The 15442-nt window shown below is 43.7% G+C and overlaps 1 protein-coding gene across 7 annotated transcripts in view; it reads left to right on the top strand.

Moving 5' to 3' along the window:
• The window catches only part of LOC124043703 (probable ATP-dependent RNA helicase ddx6), a 47808-nt gene that overhangs the window by 6268 nt on the left and 26098 nt on the right, over window positions 1–15442 (top strand). For all 7 annotated transcript variants that reach the window (XR_006840374.1, XR_006840373.1, XM_046362571.1 and 4 more), the window contains exons 6-8: window positions 6615–6761; window positions 14336–14430; window positions 14736–14858. Coding sequence is in view for 5 of the 7 variants with exons in the window: in XM_046362571.1 (XP_046218527.1) it covers window positions 6615–6761; window positions 14336–14430; window positions 14736–14858 (365 nt within the window). In the remaining 2 variants the exon portion in view is untranslated. The remainder of the gene's footprint in view (window positions 1–6614; window positions 6762–14335; window positions 14431–14735; window positions 14859–15442) is intronic.

Here is a 15442-nt window from a genome sequence, read left to right as displayed (position 1 = left end):
TATATTATGATTTTATAGTAAGAATATAATTGAACATAGCTGAATGAAATGGAAAGGATTTTTCCCATTCAGTAGTTATTTGGCAGCTTTGATAGTAGTTTTTGCGTGAGATTTTATTTATTTGTCCATACGGACAACTTAAATCTATATTTTTGTTGTCAGGCGATTTATTTTTCATTTTTATTGTATACCTACATTGACAGGCCCCAGCGGTTTTTATATCATGCAGTCGTGAGATGCGATTTGAGTTCAAAGCAAGCTGCGTGTGCACATTTGTTGATATTCATTGCTAGTTAGTGAGTCATTTGCCCAGTTATAGCTCATTTTTGGTCAGTAATGAAAGTCCAGGAAAAGTCATGGTATGTGCATCATCTGCCATGACCGAGGGTATCACATCTGCTGCAGGCGCAGTTGATGAGCTTATTTCTCTAGTCAGTTGTTCGAATGGAGCTAGATAGTGTGTTCATGTTTCAAACATGTTCACAAATGCCATTGAAATGGCAGCAACGCTATGACAACCAGCACATTCATGAGCATGAAATACGACTTTCCTCAGTACAAAATCCTTGACAACCCACTGTGCTGTCAGACTCGGAATGCTCATGGGTCTAATATCACTGGTCCAAATGTCAGTCGTGAAGTTAATCGCAGTGACACGATTACTGTGTAACTCCGGTAGGACAACATCTGAAAAATAGAGCACTTGGTACTGTGTACCAGTGCTCGACCAGTTGGCGAAAGCCAACATCACCCACGACAGAGAATGGTTGAATGTCAAGGGTAATGAATTCCATTACCTTGGCTTTAATGGATTAATAAGCCTTTGAGTTCTCTCGCTGAAATTTTCTTACTGTTTCAAATGGCTGTTCCATATGCACTCGAAAAGTGTTTGGAGGCCGCTTTCCCTCCGGTTTGTTTTTCAAGCCATCCGGGTAGGCTACTATAGTTATTTCATACCACGCACCTGGCTTAGAGGGACAATAGAGCCCTGACTACCAGGCCATTAGCGACGTGATGATCGTTAGCAAGTTGTTTTACCTATGCATGTCCAGTGTGCGTAAGAAGAGATAACCGTGACTCAGCGGTCACATGGAATTTTACTGCCGTCATGACTGCCAGTGTGGAAGTAATACGTCACCGCAGCAGCCCTACTGATGCCATTAACTTTTTCATTTGGTGGCAGCGGGCCATGACTTGGTCGCACCAATCTTTCATCCCGCAATATCATTTTTGGGTTGTCTTTCACAGTGATTTATTGAAGTGTTAAATACCATCTCAGTAGTTATACGTTTTCATCATGTGTTCCTGTTTAAGCAGGAATGCATGATTCAAGATATTGATGTACAACCTAATCCAGTGATAATCCAGTGATAGTCATGAATTTTTAGTTGACAATTAGGTTTTACTGTTAAAATAGTACTCCAGTAGTTTTTTGTTCAATAGATATTAATTTGCCTACATGTTTATGTGCACTAATATAGGCTGTTTGGGGCTAACATGCTGACCACACCGCTCGCATGTGTGAGCGTTGCAAAATGACATTTACACGTTATTTAATCATTGCACTGCTAGTGAGCGTCTGTGTAGCTAGGCACTAAACTCAAACTTGATATTATTTGTGACGCTAGATGCGCTGCAAGTCCTGCCTCTCCCATCACCTCATTTGTTTTTAGGAGCATATATATATATATATATATATATACGTAGTGATTGAAAGATGAACTGAGGTCCACACTCCAGTGCAGTTGGTGGTATGCACCTTTTAAAGTTGCTTGCCAACCGCCATAGAAAGTCCAAAGAAGAGCACTGAAGGAGGAGAGATTACTATAAACTAGTAATCTCTTGTGCATTTCAGGTAAATTAACAACCCAATGTTTATATTCCAGGACAAATCATCTACCAATAGCAAGCTAGCTAGCTAAATTGCCATAAATGTTTGCTTTTTGACCTGTCCCCAAATTTATGTCGTTGTTTCAGAGTTAATTTTGATATTTTAACCTGTGTTTCCTGATCGCATGCGAGCTGTCTGGTCAGCATGTAATTCACCACTTAAGTGGAAACTCAAAACACATTAGCTAGATTGCTAACTTAAATGTAATACCCACTGGTAGTAGCCATATTAATCTGACTGTAAATGTAATGCCCTAAATAAACTTAGCTGTCGTAGCCTACTACCCAATGAGGCCCATGCACTCGTAATGGCCAATGTGCTCTCCGTATCTCAAACCTTATCAAATATTTTGCTATAAAGATCAAAATTCAGTTGAGAAATAAAACATCTACATGCAGAAATCTGAGAACCTCTCCAGTTGTAACAAGTATTACAGAGGATAACAATTTTTCCCAAAATGTGGATTTTGACATTTATGCAATCCAGGGTGCATTTATTTATTCATTTTCCCCTGGAGCGAAGTGGGAGAGTGTCAGGGCAAACACTTTCATTACAGGAATCATGAGGATAATGCACTCTACAGTCCCGCTCCTTGAAAGTGGCAGCTCTACCCTTTAGCTCAGTGTGAATGTTGCCTGTATTCATGGCTTCTGGTTGGGGTGTGTACGTACAGTCACTGTGGGGGGGGGCGTCATCGAGAACTGCCCAGTGACACAAGCCTACCAGACAAGCTAAATTACTTTTATGTTTGCTTTAAGGCAAGTAACACTGAAACATGCATGAGAGCATCAGCTGTTCTGGAGGACTGTGTGATCACGGTCTCTGCAGACGATGTGAGTAAGACCTTCAAACAGGTCAATGTTCACAAGGCTGTAGGGCCAGACGGCTTACCAGGATGTGTACTCCGAGCATGCGCTGACCAACTGGCAAGTGTCTTCACTGACATTTTCAACCTCTCCCTGAGTCTGTAATAACATGTTTCAAGCAGAACACCATAGTCTCTGTGCCCAAGAACACTAAGGTAACATGCCTAAATGACTACCTACCCATATCACTCACATCTGTAGCCATGAAATGTGTTGAAAGGCTGGTCATGCCTCACATAAACACCATTATCCCAGAAATCCTAGACCCACTCCAATTTGCGTACTGCCCCAACAGATCCACAGATGATGCAATCTCTATTGCACTCAACTCTACCCTTTCACACCTGGACAAAAGGAACACCTATGTTAGAATGCTATTCATTGACTACAGCACAGCATTCAACACCATAGTGCCCTCAAAGCTCATTACTAACTAAGGACCCTGGGACTAAATACCTCCCTCTGCAACTGGATCCTGGACTAACAACACATCCGCCACACTGATCCTCAACACGGGGGCCCCTCTGGTGCGTGCTCAGTCCCTTCCTGTACTCTGTGTTCACTCCCGATGAGATGGCCTATAGGGAGGAAGTCAGGTTAAGAGCTTCAAGTTCCTATGCGTCCATATCACCAACAGACTACCGTGGTCCAAGCACACCAAGATAATGGTGAAGAGGGCACGACAAAACCTATTCCCCCTCAGGAGACTGAAAAGATTTGGCATGGGTCCTCAGATCATCAAAAGGTTGTACAGCTGCCCAATCGAGAGCATCCTGATGGCAGTGATGCAACCATAGTATGGCAACTGCTTGGCCTCCAACCGCAACGCACTACAGAGGGTAGTGCGTACGGCCCAGTACATCACCGGGGCCAAGCTTCCTGCCATCCAGGACTTATATACCAGGCGGTGTCAGAAGAAGGCCCTAAAAATTGTCAGACTCCAGCCACCCTAGTCATAAACTGTTCTCTCTGCAACCGCATGGCAAGCGATACCAGAGCGCCAAGTCTAGGTCCAAGAGGTTTCTAAACAACTACTACCCACAAGCCGTAAGATTCCTGAACATCTATCAAATGGCTACCCAGACTATTTGCGTTGCCCCCCCCCCCTTCTAAACTGCTGCTGCTCTGTTATTATCTAGTCACTTTAACGCATGCATAGTCACTAATAACTCTACAAATGCATAGTCACTTTAATAACTCTACCTACATGTACATATTACTTTGACATCAGCTCCCCCTACACGTGGACGGACTCTGTATCGGTATCCCCTGTATATAGCCACGCTATTGTTATTTACTGCTGCTCTTTAGTTATTTGTGCTTCTATTACTTTTTAAAGTTTTTTTCTTAACGTCTGCACCTGTTGTATTCGGCACATGTGACAAATAACATTTTATTTGAATTCACCTTTGAGCAAAACACTTGGGTGAACCTTTGGAATCATGGAAAAAGAAGATTTTTCTAATTCCGTTGTTAGAATATAATAGTGGGCACTTTGAATACAGTGTTTGACTTGACAACAAATGAAAATGCCAGGGAGCAGTTATTGTGACAGGGTAGGAACCAAAATGTCTGTTTCCTAGGGGATGCTATAATCTTTGGCTACACTGAATGTGAATGTTTTCTCTTAGCTACTTCATGTAGCTAACATATTCTTGCTTCATGTATTCCTCTCTGATTTATTCCTAAACTGGGGTACGCACAATGCCGTCGGGGGTACTTAAATTAAAATGTGATTCACATTTCATTTTTTTTTTTTTTTTTATTCTCCTCACATTTTCAAACAGTCCATTTATATCTTCCAACGGGGCTATTCTTTTGGGTGAGGGTTTTTTTTCTCAGAGTATCCTCGTTTCACTTCCAAAAATAAAATTTAACCATCTAGTGTTCAACGAAATAACACCACAATGTCAAATACAGGTAGCTTAGTCAAATAATTTTAACATCCAATCACATTAACCATTACTCTCTTGCGGGAATACCACTAACGGTCCGTATGGAGCCAAACGTAGCTCATGCTTATGTTGGTATCTGTACTGATGGCGCGAAAGCCATGACAGGGAGACACAGTGGAGTGGTAACGAGCATGCAATCAGTTGCTCCCGATGCCACTTGGGTACACTGCAGCATCCACTGAGAGGCTCTTGCTGCCAAAGGAATGCCTGACAGCTTGAAAGATGTTTTAGACAATACAGTGAAAAATGGCTAACTTTGTAAAAGCAAGGCCCCTGAACTCGAGTGTATTTTCTGCACTATGCAATGATATGGGCAGCGACCATGTAACGCTTTTACAACATTTTATTTAACTAGGTAAGACAGTTAACATTCTTATTTACAATGACAGCCACCCCGGCCAAACCCGGACGACACTGGGCCAATTGTGCGCCGCCCTATGGGGCTCCCAATCAAGGCCGGTTGTGGTACAGCCTGGAATCGAACCAGGGTGTCTGTAGTGACGCCTCTAACACTGAGATGCAGTGCTTTGGATGGCTGCGCCACTCGGGAGCCCAGAGAAGAGTGCTGGTTATAATGGGGCAAAGTATTGACACATTTTCTTTGAGAGCTTAAAGTTCTTGACTGACCATAACTTTCACTTGTCTGACCGCTTGCACGATGACGAGTTTCTCACACGACTGGCCTATCTGAGTGATCTGAATCTAGGATTACAGGGACCCTCCAGGGACTATATATTCAATGTGCGGGACCAAATTTAAGAAGTTGCAGCTCTTTTTTTTGTTGTCTGCATTAACAAGGACAGCACGCAGGTCTCATCTATGTATGTTATTTTTTGTGTGAAAATTAACTCAAGCTTACGGACTATGTCAAATGTGATATAGCGAAGCACTTGAATGAGCTGGTTACTCAGGTACTTTCCAGAAACGGACGACACAAACAACTGGATTCGTTATCCCTTTCATGTCCTGCCTCAGTCCACTTGCCCATATCTGAACAAGAGAGCCTCATTGAAATTGCAACAAACGGTTCTGTGAAAATTGTATTTAATCAGAAGCCACTGCCAGATTTCTGGATAGATTTCCGGATAGGGCTGGGTTGTAACAAACTCACATTTATTAAAAATAAGAATATCGTATAGTGTGTGGGGCAGGCTTTCAAAAATCTACATTTAAGAGTGCGCTGGAGGGGGTACGCAGCTTGGGAGTTTGGGAACCACTGATTTTAGAAGATACTGTTGCACAAACAACATGTTGATTTTGGTCTAAACAATCACTGGCATTATCAGGCTGTATAGCTAATTAAATTTGCTCTAACTCCGTTAATTTAATTAGCTAGTGATTCACATTAGCAGCTAACAATATTTGGCCCAACTTGCTAAGAAAAGACAAACTAGCTGTTTGCAGATGTTAGAAACAAACTAATGGTGTAATTATAGACCGCTAGTGGATCTACATTAAGAAGCAAAGTGAAAATGGCATTGTTGTCGTCAAAATTGTTGCATGTTGACCATGCAGACTGAAAGCAAGTGTCAAGTGGTTAAGGATCAACGGTGCGCTCCTTGGGTGATGGGGCAGGGCTAGGTCTGTTTGGAAGGAGGAATGGAGGGAGAGAGCACAGAGAGGGTTGACTCTAGTAACGAAGTAAACTATAAAAATGGACATTGCGCACAGCATGTCATTTTAACAAACCAATCATGCAAATACCATTTATAGAAGGTAAAGTAAAAACCCAAACCGGCCCCTGCATCAATACCGGTATATCGTAAAATACAGTATACCGCCCAGCCCTACTGCGCCCCTCTTCCTACTTTTCCCTCCCTCTCTGTCAAACCTCATTGTCTTGCACTTTCGCTATCTATACCTCTTATACTTACCCATATCCACTTCGTCCTCTCTCCCAAGCTATTGTGATGGTGCCCACTCGTGAGCTGGCCCTGCAGGTGAGCCAGATCAGTATCCAGATCAGCAAGCACCTGGGCGGAGTGAAAGTCATGGCCACCACAGGTGGTACCAACCTGCGAGATGACATCATGCGCCTGGACAAGACTGGTAAAGACCCAACAGCATCACATTGTCACTTCATACCAAGAGTGGTGTCTTGCGACGTACACAGTTGAAGTCGGATGTTTACATACACTTTGGTCATTAAAACTAGTTTTTCAACCACTCCACAATTTATTTGTCAAGAAATTATAGTTGTGGCAAGTTGATTAGGACATCTACTTCGTGCATGACACGTAATCTTTCCAACAATTGTTTAGACAGATTATTTCACTTATAATTCACTGTATTACAATTCCAGTAGGTCAGAATTCAGAATTCAAACCAACAGAAATCTCGAAATTAAAATTCCTCAAACATACAAGTATTATACACCATTTTAAAGATAAACTTGTTGTTAATCCCACCACAGTGTCTGATTTCAAAAAGGCTTGAAGATGAAAGCATACCATGCGATTATGTTAGGTCAGCACCTAGTCACAGAAAAAACACCATTTTTCCAGCCAAAGAGAGGAGTCACAAAAAGCAGAAATGGAGAGAAAATTCATCACTAACCTTTGATCTTCATCAGATGACACTCATAGGACTTCATGTTACACAATACATTTATGTTTTGTTTGAAAAAGTTCATATTTATATCCAAAAATCTCAGTTTACATTGGTGTGTTTTTTGCAGAGAGCCACATCAATTCACAGAAATACTCATCATAAATGTTGATGAAAATACAAGTGTTATACATGGAATTAAAGATATACTCATTCTTAATGCAAACGCTGTGTCAGATTTCAAAAAAGCTTTACGGAAAAAGCACACCATGCAATAATCTGAGTACAGCGCTCAAAGACCAAACTCTAAAAATTATATATATATATATATATATATAATTTTATTTTTTACCCTTATTTAACTAGGCAAGTCAGTTAAGAACAAATTCTTATTTTCAATGACGGCCTAGGAACAGTGGGTTAACTGCCTGTTCAGGGGCAAACGACAGATTTGTACCTTGTCAGCTCAGGGGTTTGAACTTGCAACCTTCCGGTTACTAGTCCAACACTCTAACCACTAGGCTACACCACTAAGCAACATCTCGAGACATCAGTCAGGAAGTTAAAGCTTGGTTGTAAATGGGGTCTTCCAAATGGACAATGACCCCAAGCATACATCCAAAGTTTTGAAAAATAGCTTAAGGACCACAGTCAGGGTTTTGGAGTGTCCATCACAAGTCCCTGACCTCATCCTGTAGATTAGAAAGTTTGTGGGCAGAAATGAAAAAGCGTGTGCGAGCAAGAAGGCCTTCAAACCTGACGAAGTTACTCCAGCTCTGTCAGGGGGAATGGGCCAAAATTCACCCAATTTATTGTGGAAGGCTACCCAAAATGTTTGACCCAAGTTAACCAATTTAAAGGCAATGCTACCAAATACTAATTGAGTGTATGTAAACTTCTGACCCACTGGGAATGTGATGAAAGAAATAAAAGTTGAAAATAAATAATTCTCTCCACTATTATTCTGACATTTCACATTCTTAAATAAAGTGATGATCCTAACTGACTTAAGACGGGGCATTTTTACTAGGATTAAATGTCAGGAATTGTGAAACTGCGTTTATATGGTTTTTGTCTATGTAAACTTCCGACTTCAACTTTATACAGTGCCTTTAGAAAGTATTCAGATCCCTTTACCTTTTCAACATTCTGTTACGTTAGACTTATTCTAAAATCGATGAAATCAAACATTTTCCTCAGCAATTTACACAATACCCCATAATGAGAGAACTAAAACAGGTATTTAGGAAAGTTTGAAAATTTATTACATATACACTGCTCAAAAAAATAAAGGGAACACTTAAACAACACAATGTAACTCCAAGTCAATCACACTTCTGTGAAATGAAACTGTCCACTTAGGAAGCAACACTGATTGACAATAAATTTCACATGCTGCTGTGCAAATGGAATAGACAACAGGTGGAAATTATAGGTATCTAGCAAGCCACCCCCAATAAAGAAGTGGTTATGTAGGTGGGGACCACAGACCACTTCTCAGTTCTTATGCTTCCTGGCTGATGTTTTGGTCACTTTTGAATGCTGGCGGTGCTTTCACTCTAGTGGTAGCATGAGACTGAGTCTACAACCCACACAAGTGGCTCAGGTAGTGCAGCTCATCCAGGATGGCACATCAATGCGAGATGTGGAAAGAAGGTTTGCTGTGTCTGTCAGTGTAGTGTCCAGATCATGGAGGCGCTACCAGGAGACAGGCCAGTACATCAGGAGACGTGGAGGAGGGCAACAACCCAGCAGCAGGACCGCTACCTCCGCCTTTGTGCAAGGAGAAGCACTGCCAGAGCCCTGCAAAATGACCTCCGGCAGGCAACCAATGTGCATGTGTCTGCTCAAATGGTCTGAAACACACTCCATGAGGGTGGTATGACGGCCCGACGTCCACAGGTGGGGGTTGTGCTTACAGCCCAACACCGTGCAGGACGTTTGGCTTTTGCCAGAGAACACCAAGATTGGCAAATTCGCCAATGGCGCCCTGTGCTCTTCACAGATGAAAGCAGGTTCACACTGAGCACATGTGACAGTCTGGAGACGCCGTGGAGAATGTTCTGCTGCCTGCAACATCCTCCAGCATGACAGGTTTGGCGGTGTGTCAGTCATGGTGTGGGGTGGCATTTCTTTGCGGGGCCGCACAGCCCTCCATGTGCGTGCAAGAGGTAGCCTGATTGCCATTAGGTACCGAGATGAGATCCTCAGACCCCTTGTGAGACCATATGCTGGTGCGGTTGGCCCTGGGTTCCTCCTAATGCAAGACAATGCTAGACCTCATGTGGCTGGAGTGTGTCAGCAGTTCCTGCAAGAGGAAGGCATTGATGCTATGGACTGGCCCGCCCGTTCCCCAGACCTGAATCCAATTGAGCACATCTGGGACATCATGTCTCGCATACATCCACCAACGCCACGTTGCACCACAGACTGTCCAGGAGTTGGCGGATGCTTTAGACCAGGTCTGGGAGGAGATCCCTCAGGAGACCATCCGCCACCTTATCAGGAGCATGCACAGGCATTGTTGGGAGGTCATACAGGCACGTGGAGGCCACACACACTACTGAGCCTCATTTTGACTTGTTTTAAGGACATTACATCAATGTTGGATCAGCCTGTAGTGTGGTTTTCCACTTTAATTTTGAGTGGCTCCAAATCCAGACCTCCATGGGTTGATAAATTTGATTTCCATTGATAATTTTTGTGTGATTTTGTTGTCAGCACATTCAACTATGTAAAGAAAAAAGTATTTAATAAGAATATTTCATTCATTCAGATCTAGGATGTTATTTTAGTGTTCCCTTAATTTTTTTGAGCAGTGTAAAAAAATTATAATACCCTTTTTACTTAAGAATTCAGACCCTTTCCCATGAGACTCAAAATGTAAGTTCAGGTGCATCCTGTTAACATGTATCATCCTTGATGTTTCTACAACTTGATTGGAGTCCACCTGTGGTAAATTCAATTGATAGTACATGATTTGGAAAGGCACACACCTGTCTATGTAAGGTCCCACAGATGAGGGTGCATGTCAGAGCAATAGCCAAGCCAAGAGGTCGAAGGAATTGTCCGTAGAGCTCCGAAACAGCATTGAAGGGGTCCCCAAAACCACAGTGGCCTCCATTCTTAAATGGAAGAAGTTTGTAAACACCAATACTCTTTCTAGAGCTGACCACCCGGCCAAACTGAGCAAGCGGGGGAGAAGAGCCTTTGTCAGTGTGGTGATCAAGTACTCAAACTCACTCTGACAGAGCTCTAGAGTTTCTCTGTGGAGATGGGAGAACCTTCCAGAAGGACAACCATCTCTGCAGCACTCCATCAATTAGGCCTTTGTGGTAGTGGCCAGATGGTAGCCACTCCTCAGTAGAAGGCACATGACAGCCCACTTGGAGTTTGCCAAAGGGTACCCAAAGGACTCTGACCATGAGACACAAAATTCTCTGGTCTGATGAAACCAAGATTGAACTATTTGGCCTGAATGCCAAGTGTCACGTCTGGAGGAAACCTGGCGCCATCCCTATGATGAAGCATGGTGGTGGAAGCATACTGTGGGTATGTTTTTCATCGACAGGGACTGTGAGACTAGTCAGGATCAAGGGAAAGATGAACAGAGCAAAGTAAAGAGATCCTTGATGAAAACCAGCTCCCTCCAGAGCGCTCAGGACCCCAGACTGGGATGAAGGTTCACCTTCCAACAGGACAATGACCCTAAGCACACTGCCAAGACAATGCAGGAGTGGCTTCGGGACAAGTCTCAATGTCCTTGAGTGGCCCAGCCAGAGCCCGGACTTGAACCTGATTGAACATCTCTGGAGAGACCTGAAAATAGCTGTGCAGCTAGGCTCCCCATCTAGCCTGACAGCTTGAGTGGATCTGCAGAGAAGAATGGGAGAAGCTCCAAATACAGTTGTACAATATACAGTGGGGTTTGCAATAGACACCCTTGATAAACATGAGCAATAATGACTGGAAAATTGAATAATTGAATTACTGAGCCAATATTGTCTGCTCAATTTTTAAAAATGTATTTTTAAAAAAATCTCAAATGTTTTACGAGTTGGTTAACACCATTGGAAGGTATCTTAGACCATTTCTCCCATACAGTATATTTTATCATTCATCTGCGCTTATGGACTGCCCTCCAAGTTTTTAATGCGTTTAAAATCCAGAGACTGAGATGGCCTTTGCAAAATTTTGATTTTTGTGGCCAACTGTTATTGTCTTGCTGGAAGATCGACTTGCAATCAAGTGTCAGCCTCCTGGCAGAGGCAACTGGGTTTTTGGCTAAAATGTTCTGGTACGGGGTAAAGTTAATGATGCCATTGACCTTAACGAGGGCCCCCAGTACCAGTTGAAGCAAAACATCAAAGATCCACCACAATATTTTACAGTGTGTCTGGGGTTATTTTCTGCTAATGCGTTCTCATTTCGATGCCTCTGGTGTGAGTGGCCAAAGAGCTCTATTTTCATGACGTCTGACAATAGCACTGGTTCTAATTCAAGTGCCAATGTCATTTAGCAAACTCCAGATGTTTATTTGTTGTATGACATCAAAATAGAGCTCTTTGGCCACACTAGTGGTGGGTTTGGCATTGACATGAGTGCATGTGCAGAGAAGAATCCAATAAATTATGGTGGGGGGGGGGTGCTCTTTGATGTAATGTGGCTATTTTTCTTCCACTGGTCCTGGGGCCCTTAAGGGGCCCTTAAGGTCAACCGCATCATCAACCTTATCCAGTACCCAGGACATTTATCAAACACCTGGTTGCCTCTGCCCAGGAGGCTGATACTTGAACTCAATCTTCCAGCAAGACCGTAACCACAAGCACACATCAAAATTGACAAAGAATTTGTCAATTGGCCATAATCAACATTTTGCAATGGCCATTTCTCTCTCTGGACCTGAAATACATCTGTGGTTTGAATTTAAAAGAGCAAGTCTGTAAGCTCAGCCAAAGGATATCAACAATCTGGAAGGATTCTGTATGGAGGAATGGTCTAAGAACGCTTGTAGAACATTTTAGAAAAAGGCTCAGTGCCGTTATCCTTGCAAAGTATGGTATTGCAAACGTGTGTCAATCATTTTGACCCCCCTACCTTTTTTGAGAATAAAGTTATTTGTTAATTACTACTAATTGTTAAACAAAATCTCCTGAGCAATTGTATTAGTATAATATTACATTTACATTTAAGTCATTTAGCAGACGCTCTTATCCAGAGCGACTTACAAATTGGTGCATTCACCTTATGACATCCAGTGGAACAGTCACTTTACAATAGTGCATCTAAATCTTAAAGGGGGGAGGGGTGAGAAGGATTACTTATCCTATCCTAGGTATTCCTTAAAGAGGTGGGGTTTCAGGTGTCTCCGGAAGGTGGTGATTGACTCAACTTGAGTTGTAGGGGTTTAATGGCACAGGCAGTGAGCCCAGCCAACAGCGAGTTGCAGTAATCCAGACGGGAGATGACAAGTGCCTGGATTAGGACCTGCGCCGCTTCCTGTGTGAGGCAGGGTCGTACTCTGCGGATGTTGTAGAGCATGAACCTACAGGAACGGGCCACCGCCTTGATGTTAGTTGAGAACGACAGGGTGTTGTCCAGGATCACGCCAAGGTTCTTAGCGCTCTGGGAGGAGGACACAATGGAGTTGTCAACCGTGATGGCGAGATCATGGAACGGGCAGTCCTTCCCCGGGAGGAAGAGCAGCTCCATCTTGCCGAGGTTCAGCTTGAGGTGGTGATCCGTCATCCACACTGATATGTCTGCCAGACATGCAGAGATGCGATTCGCCACCTGGTCATCAGAAGGGGGAAAGGAGAAGATTAATTGTGTGTCGTCTGCATAGCAATGATAGGAGAGACCATGTGAGGTTATGACAGAGCCAAGTGACTTGGTGTATAGCGAGAATAGGAGAGGGCCTAGAACAGAGCCCTGGGGGACACCAGTGGTGAGAGCGCGTGGTGAGGAGACAGATTCTCGCCACGCCACCTGGTAGGAGCGACCTGTCAGGTAGGACGCAATCCAAGCGTGGGCCGCGCCGGAGATGCCCAACTCGGAGAGGGTGGAGAGGAGGATCTGATGGTTCACAGTATTGAAGGCAGCCGATAGGTCTAGAAGGATGAGAGCAGAGGAGAGAGAGTTAGCTTTAGCAGTGCGGAGCGCCTCCGTGATACAGAGAAGAGCAGTCTCAGTTGAATGACTAGTCTTGAAACCTGACTGATTTGGATCAAGAAGGTCATTCAGAGAGAGATAGCGGGAGAGCTGGCCAAGGACGGCACGTTCAAAGGTTTTGGAGAGAAAAGAAAGAAGGGATACTGGTCTGTAGTTGTTGACATCGGAGGGATCGAGTGTAGGTTTTTTCAGAAGGGGTGCAACTCTCGCTCTCTTGAAGACGGAAGGGACGTAGCCAGCGGTCAGGGATGAGTTGATGAGCGAGGTGAGGTAAGGGAGAAGGTCTCCGGAAATGGTCTGGAGAAGAGAGGAGGGGATAGGGTCAAGCGGGCAGGTTGTTGGGCGGCCAGCCGTCACAAGACGCGAGATTTCATCTGGAGAGAGAGGGGAGAAAGAGGTCAGAGCACAGGGTAGGGCAGTGTGAGCAGAACCAGCGGTGTCGTTTGACTTAGCATATGAGGATCGGATGTCGTCGACCTTCTTTTCAAAATGGTTGACGAAGTCATCTGCAGAGAGGGAGGAGGGGGGGGGGGATTCAGGAGGGAGGAGAAGGTGGCAAAGAGCTTCCTAGGGTTAGAGGCGGATGCTTGGAATTTAGAGTGGTAGAAAGTGGCTTTAGCAGCAGAGACAGAGGAGGAAAATGTAGAGAGGAGAGAGTGAAAGGATGCCAGGTCCGCAGGGAGGCGAGTTTTCCTCCATTTCCGCTCGGCTGCCCGAGTAGATTTTGTTTTGCGCATTAGATATAGTGCTGTATTTGAATTATTTGTCATTTTTGCTAGTCTTTATCAAGGATGTCAATTATGGACCCCACTGTACACTACAATCAAGTCACACAATCTCAAAGCTGTACACTTGCGCATCTGTAATGGTGGTGTTTCTGATAGTTATTTATTTTTCACTCTCAGTGCATGTGGTCATAGCTACACCTGGCAGGATCTTGGACTTGATAAAGAAGGGCGTGGCCAAAGTGGATAGAGTTCAGATGATGGTGATGGATGAGGTGAGTGTGAATACATGTGGCACTTGAGTCAATCAACCACTCACTATACTCAGCTACTGTAGATGACTCCAGAGAATCAGTCCATGAGCTATTTTGTTACAAGCCACTCAATATTCTTCATCCGGGCCCATCAAATCTGTTCTGGTGCATCTATCTACCAAAGAGGTTCAAAGGGCTACATGTAATATTTTTCCCCTGCAACCAGCTCCGTATGTCAATTACATACTAGTAGTAGCAAATTAATTTATACTTTTTAGAACGCTGCTAATGCTCCTCTTAATAATAATGTAATATCTTCCTCACAGGCGGACAAGCTGCTGTCTCAGGACTTTGTGGTGCTCATCGAGGATATCATCAGCTTCCTGGGCAAGGGCCGTCAGATCCTGCTGTACTCTGCCACCTTCCCCATCAGCGTGCAAAAGTTCATGGTGAGTAGTGCCACATGGCGCTGAGCCACAAGTTGGCAGCCATGTGATCTCACCAACAGGCCAGTCTGTTTTGCTCTTCCCTAATAATACGATATACAGTGTATTTGGAAAGTATTCAGACCCCTTGACCCTTGCCTTATTCAGACCCCTTGACCCTTGTCTTATTCAAAATTTTATGAAAAAATATACATCATTTATACACACACTACCCCATAATGACAAAGCAAAAACAGTCTTTTTGATATTTCTGCAAATTTATTACAAAAATAAGTCCAAACCCTTTGTTGTGAGACTCGAAATTAAGCTCTGCATCCTGTTTCCATTGCTCATCCTTGTAATGTTTCTACAACTTGATTGGAGTCCACCGGTGCTAAATTCAATTGATCGGACATGATTTGGAAAGGCACACACCTTTCAATATAAGGTCCCACGGTTGACAGTGCATATCAGAAAAACCAAGGAATGAGGTGGAAGGAATTGTCCGTAGACCTAGACAGGATTGTGTCGAGGAACAGATTTGGGGAAGGGTACCAAAAAATGTCTGCAGCATTGAAGGTCCCCAAGGGCACAGTGGCCTCCATCAT

This window comes from Oncorhynchus gorbuscha, linkage group LG09, assembly GCF_021184085.1.
Source record: "Oncorhynchus gorbuscha isolate QuinsamMale2020 ecotype Even-year linkage group LG09, OgorEven_v1.0, whole genome shotgun sequence".
Lineage (NCBI taxonomy): Eukaryota > Metazoa > Chordata > Actinopteri > Salmoniformes > Salmonidae > Oncorhynchus > Oncorhynchus gorbuscha.
This window is presented reverse-complemented; position numbering and strand designations above follow the sequence as displayed.